Source organism: Cyrtonyx montezumae, unplaced genomic scaffold, assembly GCF_038088225.1.
Source record: "Cyrtonyx montezumae isolate F1298 unplaced genomic scaffold, pur_monq_1.0 scaffold_6, whole genome shotgun sequence".
In the NCBI taxonomy this organism is placed as follows: domain Eukaryota; kingdom Metazoa; phylum Chordata; class Aves; order Galliformes; family Odontophoridae; genus Cyrtonyx; species Cyrtonyx montezumae.
The window spans coordinates 9340647-9352675 of record NW_027072067.1 but is presented as its reverse complement, the minus strand read 5'-3'; the positions used below and the strand labels follow the sequence as shown (position 1 = coordinate 9352675).

The 12029-nt window shown below is 35.7% G+C and overlaps 1 protein-coding gene across 12 annotated transcripts in view; it reads left to right on the top strand.

Moving 5' to 3' along the window:
* Window positions 1-12029, top strand: part of ATP2B2 (ATPase plasma membrane Ca2+ transporting 2) — a 212289-nt gene that overhangs the window by 146065 nt on the left and 54195 nt on the right. For all 12 annotated transcript variants that reach the window (XM_065749598.1, XM_065749599.1, XM_065749597.1 and 9 more), the window contains one exon: window positions 1043-1285. In XM_065749598.1, the coding sequence (XP_065605670.1) occupies window positions 1043-1285 (243 nt within the window). The remainder of the gene's footprint in view (window positions 1-1042; window positions 1286-12029) is intronic.

Sequence of the window (12029 nt, the reverse complement as noted above, 5' to 3'; positions counted from 1 at the left end):
ATAAGATGTGAACATTATGAAGAAATTCCTTGATTTATAGGTAGTCAAATCTTATTAGGAATAAGAAGAGCAGATCTTGGCCACGTGATTTTGCCAGTAAGGAGTGTAACTGCTTTAAAAATATTTTCCCATTCTCCTCATGCCCTTCACACAATAAATGCAGCACATCCATCCTTGTGTAACTATGTGTGCAGCATCAGTCAGTAATACATCTTTGCCTTCACCTGGTGATACTATTTCCTGTGAGTATAAGATATTGCTCTGGAAGTAAGGGTCAGGTGATTGGCCACAGAGGTTTTTAATACTGAAAACATTTTAATAAGGGCAACACATGCTTCCAGGAGGACTGTGCATCTTGTGAAAAATTTGCAGTGTGGAATGGTGGTGGCTTTTTTTAGTCACCGCCGATTATTTTGGTTTGGGTGGTTTGCAAGGTGTGTAGTCACTCTGTATGCTGCAAAATAACATAGGCATTTGAAGTGGTATTAAATAAAGGCTAAAAAGTTTGACCAGACTTCACAAAGTTAAAGTAAATAAATATGAATAAATCTACAGGATAGCTTCTCAAAAACCATTCATATTCTGTGCATATACCATTTTTTTAAATTACCAGGTCACCTTATTCATGCTACAAAGTATTCTTGATCGATTTGTAGGTTTAAGAGTTCAGCTGAAAAAAAAAATAGAAAAAATAAGGAAGTATACAAAATTGCATAGTTTTCTAATATTCGTAAATCATACTGTTTTTAAAATCCAGTTATCTTCAGTATTTCCAGTACTTGAGCTAATCTTTGCTGTTCTACATGTTCCTTAAGATACATATCCACGAAAAAAGGATGAAACTATTTCATTTGATCAGATTAATTATTTCAGGGATGCTCACTTCTTGACTGTCTGTAAATAGAGCACTGATTACTGGACACAGAGTTTGGATTGAGCATTACCTGCTAGTGAAGAAGATATACACTTTCTTTCTTTGTATGACTGATGTTTAAGATTTGCCAAAGCAAATCTTGAAGTTACATTTTTTGCTTTTTCTCAGAAAATGATGAAGGATAACAATCTGGTCCGCCACTTAGATGCCTGTGAAACTATGGGTAATGCTACAGCCATATGCTCTGACAAAACAGGGACACTAACAACCAACCGGATGACAGTCGTCCAAGCCTATATTGGTGATGTGCACTACAAAGAGATCCCTGACCCCGATTCTGTACCTGCTAAGACCCTTGAATTGCTGGTTAATGCAATTGCTATCAACAGTGCTTACACTACAAAAATTCTGGTGAGTAGTTTTTTTTTTCTATCAATAAAATGAAACATGGTAGAAGGAGTCGTAACTTGGTTAAATATTATTAATTCCTTAACATCCTGCTTGAATTGTAAAATGCTGTTGAATTCCTCAAAATGAGAGCAGAGTAAAAATACATGGGCTTTTTCTTTGAGAGTAGGATTGTACTTGTACATACAAGACTGTGCTAGATTTTCAAAGGTTTTACCACCAACAGACTGGGATGGTCCAGTCTGCACGCGGGTATCTTTATACTTACAAAACTTGTTTTCATTGAGGCTTCCTATGTGTACAATTATTTTTGTGTGTGTGAGAATCTTAAATTAATTCTTCAGGAAGACAAATGGGATTGGTTAAATTAGTGGAGATCATAGTTCTTTTTCATTACATTTTCAAGTGAATTACAACCCAAAGTGTTTCATTTACTCATTGAAGGATAACAAAATGGAAAAATCTTGGTGGCATGTACCATTTGAATTTTCTGTATATGGCTAATAAGAAACTGAAAACTTTTGCAGCTCCAATAGATTTTTTCTTTTATTACTTTGCACAGAGATCAATTCTATGCAAAATTAATAAATGCAACCATTTATTCTCTGGAAATCACAATTGCTCTGAATGCATATCAGGTGATGACTGGAACATATCTGTATAAAATTAGTGGCTATTATTACAGCATCAGAAGGTCAAACCTTGATGTATGGACTGCAGGAGAATACTCCAGTATCAGGGGAGGTGGTTGTCATAGCAAGCTTAAGCTAAAGTTTAAAATAAAAAGCATTATTTCTAACCTGTTATTCACTACAATTTATAGAAGAAAAATACAGAGGGGAGTAAGATAAAGGGTGCAGAATTATTCTCTTGTTAATACTGAACACATGCCTGTGTACTCATTCTTAAAGCATATTTAATCAAATAGTGAGTATCAGCTCAGAACCAAAGGGTGAATGATAATATGTCATAATGACTGAATTTTACATATTCTATTATTAGTTATGTAGTTATGTGTACACTGTAAATTGTACACTGTTCAGAGTGATCAAATATGGGACCTATATTCTCTGCTGAATGGGAAGTGTTTCATCTTGCATTATCTTTTGATTAAGGGGCAATTGAACCATCGATAAGTACAAAAAGAAAATACCACTGCTTTGAAAACAAGATTTGAAGTTCCCTGAGAAATTAAAAAGAAATTATTCTAACTGAACGATAGCATAGTTTTATATAATTGTTTTTAATGGATGCACTCTGGATCCAACAGGTCCACCATCCTCTGTAAAGTGAAGTCTTGTATTCAAAACAGAATAGAAAGAGTCCCTAACAATTAAAGAAAGATTGTTTGTTTAATTTCTTACACCAGGCTCAAAAGCCAAAAATCAGATTATGCCATAACTAACAACGGAAAATAGCAGAATTTGTATTTAATGATGCAACAGCAAAATATCCCATAGTTTATTGCAGCTGTTTGCCAAGGGCAATCATGCTCAATGAAACTGCAGTTGGAAGTCACTAGAATTCCCTTCTTTATTGAGAACCATAAGAACATAGCTTTTATCCTTTAGCTACGGTTTTAGTTATTATGGTAATGGAAATTGGAAAAACATTTTTACTTGTGGTCTTCTTTGAACCTTTTCATAAGCACTTGTTTCTTGCATTAAAAAATACAGATAAATCACCATTTATTTTTATTTTATATGAATGTTAGATCTTATTTTATATGTAACTTCTGTTACTGCTCATAGTGTTCCAAGTTAAAACAGATACTTGCCCAACAAACACACATACAAAAATAAGCTAAGAATGGGGAAGGAAATGGTTAAAAAAAATAAAAATTAAATTGAGTGAATGATGTGTCCTAAATTCTATATTATTCCTTCTGTAGTTCCTGCCATTAATAGTAAGCAGCAAATATAACTGGCAGCTCCAGCTGTTGACTTGAATAAGGCTGTGAGAATGATTATTCCTTCATCTGTTGTCAGGAGGGGTTGATATATTCAAAAGCAGATCAGGTTTGGGGAAGAAGTGGCAGTGGAGGGAGGGATGTGAACTCCAGGAAGCAGAATGTCACAATGAGGGCACAGTGTGAGGGAAAAGAGTAAACCTGGAATGTAAGAAAAAAAAAAGGTGGCTAGACTGTGGTTGGACCACAGTGGTTGGTTGCTGCAGGAGAGTTTGCCTATGTAATTTGCTGCACAGTCAGCGTGCTCTCCTTTGTGCTGTGTGCCATTCCCAACCTTACTGCATTGCAGTTTCTTCATGCGTTGTCCTGAGAGAGGTTTCTATGAGTATTTTTGGAATTGAGGGATTTCAGTTAATTTTGATGACAGTCTGAGCAGATCATCCTTTATAATGGTTTTCTTGCCTTGGCTTTCTTTCCTCCGGCAATGCTCAAAAATATATTCCATCTTTATATAGAGTCAAGATTTCAGTATCTCTAAGACTGAGTCAGGCACAGGAGGAGTGCTCTTTGGCAGCCATTTTGTGTGAAGGCAGATCTATGGATTGTTTTATCCTTACATAACAATCCTGGAAATTAGTAAACAGTAAGAAGCACCTATCAGAAACAGCAGAAATATCTGTAACGTAGCACATGTGATGGCACTGGGGACTGCCTCCTGGGCAGCTGGCTTTGCAGCCAAGAACTTGGAGCAAGGGGCCTGAACCTTCTTCCTGTGTTTTATAGAGTACACTGGGAATGTAAATCTGTCGTTGGCTGCTTTCAGTGTGTTGTCTTGGTAGCAGAAATTTGTCAAAACTGTTTAGCCTCTTGTTTCTTAAGAGCTCAGGTGATGGCATTAAAATATTTTCTTGAGCATTTCTCAGTCTCTAGCTAAGTGCTGCATTTGATCCATTTAAAATTAAAAGGCTAATGCCAATCTGACTACTGATGTGGAAAATAAACAGTATTACTTACACAAAGTTACTTCTCAGATAGCACTGCCAGCAACTGTCTCTTGCAATGTTGTACAAATGCCATGCAGTGGTGATTGGGTAAATGAGGAAAGAAAACATGAAGTCTTACAGGAGTTTAGAATCTTACTGGTGAGTGATGGTAAGTGAAGGGGTGGTTACTTGCTCAATTTAAAGCTCTCTATTTCTAAGAGGAGCATGAAATCCACTTTTCGAGAGTTCCAGCCAATTTTTTTTAGAAAATGAGCTACTGAGTTGATAACTGTGTATAGATAAGACCAGGGGGATGTGTACAGCACAGGATATGTTATCCCCGTGGTGCACTTTCTGCAGTCAGGATGCATGAGTGTTGTCCCATGAGCAGAGGACATTTTTTAATAAAGCCTCCTCAGAGTTGTAAGTGGGGCACTGGAATGGCATCAGCTGCACAGAAAGCTCCTTCACCACTGTCTTTGAGGTGGATTTGCCTAGGCAAAGTGGGATTAGGGAGCAGAGATCAGGAGATCAGAGCAGGGCCAGCCTGTAAATCTGCTGTTGACATTGCTACACTCTATGGAAGGATGGATTTTTTCATTTCTGGCTGGGTTGGCAGAGGTAAGCTGGGTTTCCCCACAGTATGGCTGAAACACTGTATGCAGAGGATGTTACAAACACTCTGATAGAGCTAGTTACTTTTCCTAAGTGCTTCTTATGCAGTAAACTATGGTTACAAAGGAACCTGGCAATAGACAGACTGTGAGTGCAGACAAGTCTTTTCCTTAGTTCCTTATCTTCTTCTTTATCAAAGATGACTGTCGTGCTTTAATAACACATGTATATGGGAAAAGAAGATGGATGAATAGTCCTACACTGAACAGTGCAGGATGACATACTAGCTAAAAGTTGATGATACAGTTGAATTAAATTTATTTTCTTTCTTCATACTAGAGAAAACAGGAATATATAAAGCCTTATTCATACTAGCCTTGATTGCCTTCGCAATTTGTTAACTACAGAGTCATTTTTTTCCTGTCAGAATAATTAATCACTACACAGTTATAAACAAGACAGTCACTTAAAAGCTTTTTGTTACAAGAATGATAGCTGTTTTCTTTCTTTTCTGGTTTTTTTTTTTTTTGGGGGGGGGGGTTCCGTTTAATTGTATGAGAATGAGTATATTAGTTTTTTCAACTTGTAATGAAGGTTTTTCTATTACCTTGCATAGGATTTTCTTTTACATTATTTCTGTTACCTTCATGTTCTTCTCTTCCCCTGTTCCTGCACTGGTGCAGGATGATTCACTTATATGGATAAATGCCAGGTATTTCCAAACATGCCTGTGGATGAAAGCAGGCTTTAGACGTCCCCTTTTCTGCATGGTATTACAAAGTGTTTTCATCTAGATACATAAATACTACTCATAGTAGTCTGATCATTGTTAGGACCCATTTAAAAATAATTATTTTACTAAAATGGGTTGCACAGTGAACGATTCTAATATGTACTTCTTTTCATGCCCCCCTGGGATAGTCATCACACTTTGGAGCTCATAGTTAATGCTGGCTAGAATACAGAGTTATCGCTTCATAGGGTTATCAGAAAGCAGATTTTCTTGATGGGAGCTTTTGTTTTTATGTGAGTGGACATAAACCACTTACTTCAGGCACATTTGATTCTGTGAAATAGATTACTTTCTCAATCTCTAATCTGTTTTAATGTAGATTTTCCTTATCATCAGGAACAGAAATGCAATAATTTCATGTGATAATACCAGCTTTATAAAAATGGCAGTGGTTTTATAAGCATACAACAATGCACAAAAAGGCTTATTAAAAATACTGTAAGACAAATCACCACATAGTGTTTCATAATGAAATACAGCATTAATTCTCTTCAGTACAGAAGTTACATAGTTATATATTGTGCGGTTTGGGGTAGGTTGTCTTTTTATTCCCAGAATGTTACATAAAGTCCTTTCTGCAGTCAAGAGTCCAGCAGATGGAACTCCTAAGGTTTTCAAAAGATTCCATGAGTATTTAAATTCAGAACTATATTGTTCTCTAGCATCACTGAAGAAGTGACACATCTGTTTGGGCAGACACTTTGCATGGGAAAATTCAGCTTCTCGAAGGAAGTTTTTAAAATTTCAGGAAGGTTTTTTTTGTTTTGTTTTTTTTTAATCCCAACCTATTACTATTTCTAACCTGTCTCAGAGGTAAAGGCAAACGCAGTGAGAGTATGTCTGCCTACTGGCAATTCTAAAGAAGGTACTGTGGCACTTAAATCCATCTGAGCTAATGAACGAGTGCAGGGCAGTAGGTGTAGCTCATTGTTCAAAATACTGGATGAAAGTGTTGAGTGTGTTAAAAAGTTCCAGTGCATATTTCTTATATCAGTGATATTTTTCTGTGGTTTCTACATTCAAGTGAGCAGAGAATTAAGTTACTTTAACCTTCCCTTCACTCCAGAGAAGAATTTCAATGTTCAGTGATGGTTTGCTAGTTGTGTTTCTAAAACGTGAGGGACAAGTTGTCCTTAGAGAATTTTCTTGTAAGAAAGGACAAGATGTTCGAGCTCTCCATCATTCCTTTACCATTTCCTTTTGAATGAACAATCAAATGAAAATTGGCTGCAGTCTCTCTGCCTGCTGTTCTGCCCAGCAAAGGCATCATTCATGGTATCCTGGAGAGGAACTGGCCAGAGGACAGAATTTATAATGTATATCAAACGTTACCCCATCAATCATGCAAAAAAATCCCTCTGAGTAAATATTAGATAAGCATTGCTATAATGTATTATATTCACTTGAATTCATGCATTTGCTTAACCAAAAAATAACAACAACCCTAACTAACCAAAGCCAAATTAAAAATACTTTCAGCTGATACATGCAAGGATAAAGAGGATGAATACATTTTGTTTGATAAACAAAATAGCTGTTGCTAGTCTTTTCAGACTTACTTAGAAATGGATGCTTCAAGAACCCTTTTCCTTACTCTGAAAATGAATACTATTGACAGACATTATCTATAATTATGATAAGCTATAATCAGTAGCTTAAGTCAAGTGAAAAAAACTCCCTTTTATGTGGGCAGATTTGCTTTACAATTAGTAAATTCAGTTCCATAAACTATTGACATTTTTTATGCTGCAACCAAAAAGTAAGTAGTAAAACTGATTTTTGCTTTGGCTCAGTCTTTCTGAGTGTTCAGTTTTTCTATCTGCGCTATATTTAAAAGGCAGAAGTAGAAATTTCCAAGTATTGGCAACTTGTGCAAGTTTTGATAAAGACTGCTGGCACAAATCAGCTACCAGTAAACAGTTGTATTTCTGTTCTGAAATTAAAGCTTTTGATGTTTAAATGTAAAGGGCATGCATTTTCTTTTGTTTGATGTGATTATGAAATACTTAGACAGGATGATCCTTATCTCAGCTCTCTAGTGAGGGTTTTACAGATAATAATTTAGTTTAAAACAATGGTTTAATGTCAAGAGCACACAACAAGTTTTCCCTCTTCTGACTTAGTAAAAGGCACGGAGAAGGTTATGCCAGTTCAAAGAAGTATGTATACAGATAACATGGAATAGATGGTGATGCATTTCAGAGTATTCAATGATATAACTTTCATTAATTCTTTATTCCTTAATTTAAAGGGAGGAAGATTAACATTTTGATAGTGTCATGTTCAGAAACACTGAGTAAGGTTTTCATAAACAGCCTTGGTGAGAGAAAGCCCTGTAATTCTAGGGAAAGAACCATTGATAGGTTACTACAGCCTGTATCAAAAACACTCGAAAGATGTTTTCCAAATCGATGATTACTGGTGAGATCATTATTAAACTAAAGAAAATGTCTCTCTCCTTTCTCAAAGCTAAAAAATGAGGTTCTTGCCTTACAACACATCAATGTATCAGTGCTATTAATACCAGCAAAAGCACAATTTGCCAGTAATTTTTCTAATTTGGAAATAACATTTTTAAATTGCAGACACTTCCTTGAAATTGAATTCTCACTGTCTGATAAGCTCACCACTGTGTAGTTTGTCTCCTGTTTCTGTTTTCCATGTCTGCAACTGTTCATACGATTCATGAAACCTGTCTAATGTCAGCACACAGTAAGCCCTCAGCCTAATAGTTCTAAAACAAGGTAACAGATGCTTGGTTGTCATTATGGAGGTACACATTAGAGTTCTTCAATTAAGTGCAATTTCTCTTTTGCATTTGAAGAAAAATGTTCAAGTTGTTCGTCATTCATGAAAATATAGCTACTTTTTCCTAAATTGTGGAACAAATTATTTGAGAGTTATGAAATCTGTTAATCTGTTCTTAATTACGCTGAGTTTTGGTTTAGAAATGGCACATTCCTCACTCAGCTGTGTGCTCTGAAGATTTTCTTAATAGGGGAGAAGCATAGTCTTGCATCTTTCTTAATAGCTAGCATTATGCGAAACCTTGTACTTAGACTATATTTAAAGTAAATTAGTTGTTAATTAAAGTTAGTTAATAACAATTGTTGTGTTTAATTATTTTGATTATATAGGTTACTCGTCAACAGTTCTTATGCTTAAACAAAGCAGGAATAGCACTGGTACAAATATAGCAATTGCCACTTCCCTGTGAAGTGACTGCACAAAAAAGCAGGAGTGGAGACTTTAGTGTCTCAGATTTGGAAATTGAATGTATTGTTTTCAAAATTTGAGAGTCAAATTTTAATTCAGTTGGATTATTATGGAAGATATGAAAGATTTTGATCAATAACAGGAGGAAGCCTTTTCATACAGACAAGTAAGATCTGACAATGTAATAAATATAGTAAGACTGTTTTGAAGCAAATGTGGAGAAAAAAAACTGAGGCTAGAGTATCATAATCATAAGTGTATCATTATTCAGTAGTGTTATTCATGGTTAGTAAGAGTTCATTTTTTACTCAGTAATGTAATGTACAAATGTGTCTGTGATGAACACAGAAAGAAGAACACAGAAATAAAAAAATCATTTAAAGATAAGAAAACGTACTTTACAGTCAGGACAGTCAGACTTTGGAATGGGATGCCAAGAGAGTTTTTAGAGACATTCAGAACATCACTGGACACAGCCCTGAGAAACCTGCTTGTAGGTGAAGTGTTTTGGAAATGGTAATGGACGAGATGATCTCTGAGAACAGAGACTAGTACCTTTCTGCCTCAAATAATTTGTATTTCTGTTAAAAAAAAAAAGGACTGCTATATCAATCTATTAACTAGTGTGAAGAAGAAACATCTTTCATGGTTGCTATAGTATTTTTTTGTCTGTAGCCTTTTGTATTCAAGTGAATCAGAAGTAAATTTGTCTTTCAAGCTAAAAGGATATTTTAATTATTTGCTATTAAAATTAAGAATTAGCTCTTTTGGTATGTTAAAATGGCTAACAGTCGATCAGAGAGGGAGTACAGAGGCTGTCACACCAGCCTTTCAGTCTGTTCTTCATGCATGATTTTGTCTTTCATAACGTTCTTGGGGGAATTTATGGGTAGAATCATTTTTTCCTTATTCCTCTTATGTGAGCTGAAGCAAGAATGAGTCCATATTCACTGAGCCACATCACTGCTGCTCTCCTAACTTTGCTGTGCTGATAGGAAATGTCATGCTGCTTGCTGCATTACATAATTACTGCTGGCCCCTTTTAATACAGTGATTGCACTGCTATTATTTGAGGCAGCAAGAGATGTAAAAATATGCAGGTTTTATATCGTGTTTTGTTTGAATAATCTGTATCTATCTCAAGTGCTAGAAATGAGAATTACATGAAACCACGGTATTGCATTAATTAAATAATTTTTTTTTAGCATTTCAAGCTCTCTCCTCAGAGAATAGGAAAAAATGTTAAATACTTATGATGCTAATCCGATGCGGGAAGCTATTGTACATATATATTGTTTCTTATTACCTATACAGTAACGAGTCAAAAGATCCTATAACTAATTCAGTAGAAAGCCTGAACTGATCTGTTAGTTAAATGGTGATTAAATAACAAGGTAGGGTCCTTTGCTGGGCACACTGCTGAATGGCACTGCTGTCACTCATCTGAGGAGCCTGCTTCTTGTCAGCTAAAGGGTGCAGCTCACATCTGATGAGTCACAAGGCAGTCTTTTGAACTGCTTCTCTCCTACTCTGCTAGTGCAGCTGAGCTCAGCAGTTTGTCCTGGTGAGTAACTATGAGGGATATGGAGGTAATCTCATGGCTTTAAGAATTTGAACTGGCAGAAGGTTTACAGTCCTGACTTAGGCTTGACAATATCAATACACAGTTTTACTGTAGGACAGGCAAAGTGATGTGATACTGCTGGCTGCATTTAGCAGGTAGTAATTAAGGAGACACAGTGTGTGGTTCAGTGAAAAGTGGGCTCTGCTGCCCACTAGTATTAAGTAACACCTTACAACTGCACAACTGTTATTAAACAATATTGTTTACATATCTAATCTTAGTCATCAGATTTGATCTCTCCTGAGACTACTGAAACACATTTCAAGTGCTTTTGGTTTAGTTTATCTAGATTGTCACCCTTTGCTTCTAGAACATACACAGTATGTATTAAGAGGTGCACTTTTTTTCTCCTAAACCAAATCCCAAATCTACGTAACGTTAGAAGCTTTGAAATGATGACTATGTAATGGAACAACAACAAAAAAAGATGTATTTAGGAGCAAAGAGATCAAAATCAGACTTCTAAAGGGATGTAGATGAAATTGGGTAGAATTGAAATGTTCTGCTTGAGTTTGAAAGGAAGAAAAGGAAGAGAGCTGTGTTGGTTTAATGTATAAGTATTTAAAATCCTATTGAAGGTATAAATGAGAAATTTTATTTTCTGATGAACAGACATCATAAATGAATGGGAACATTTACGTTAATCTAACTTAACCATTCAAAAAAAAAAAACAAAACACAAAAGTTTTAAATGTTGGGCTTTAAATCCAGTGAGTGAGACCAGAATGTACATAAGGTTAGCTCAGTCTGTTTCTTCTGATGCCAAAACGGTTATGCAAGCAGCTCAAAGAAGTTAAAAGTTCTTTTTTCAATCCCTTTATGCTGACCTCAATTCAAACTGACTTTTTATTTTAACTGAATTTCAGCAGGATTGTACCTTGCAGTGGTAACTACGAATGGCAAATATATTATCAAAAAGCATTCTCTATAATTTAACATGTTGTTTTCAGTGCTCTGTGTAAAGCAGAGTTAACTTACTACTCATTCTTGTGAAAAACTACTTAAGATTCCAAACAGTTTGAGGACAGACTGTGATCTTCCTCATCACTTAATTATTCTAGAATTGTCCTCAAGAAGATTAAGGATCAGAATCTGCACAAGATACAAAGACCTATGTTTTATTCTAATTTTTTTTAATTATTTTATTCTAAATAAATCCATAACATTTTGACAGTATAGAGCTGATGAGAGCTATTTGTAGTGAATTTTATCTTCAGGATGCTATATGTTTGTTGTCCTATATGAAAGGGTTTTTAAAGAATTCTCATAAAATATTTGCACTTGGTTAAATTAGTATTGTCCTAGTCATGTGGATAATTAATATGGAATTGTAGTCTGCCCAGAAAGTGGGAAGTCTTGCAGCAAAGAAAGTAAATGGTGTCCTCAGATACTTTAGGCAAAGTCTTGCCAGCAGGCTGGAGGTGATTCTTTCTCTCTGCTCAGCACTGAGGCATCTGGAGAGCTTTGTCTAGTGTTGGTTGCCATAGTACAAGAGACATTTTTGCCAGTGAAGAGAGTCTAGTGAAGGGTCATAAAGATGCTGAAGGGACTGAAGAATCTCTCCTATGAGGAAACACTTAGAGAGCTGGGACTTCTCAGCTGGAAGA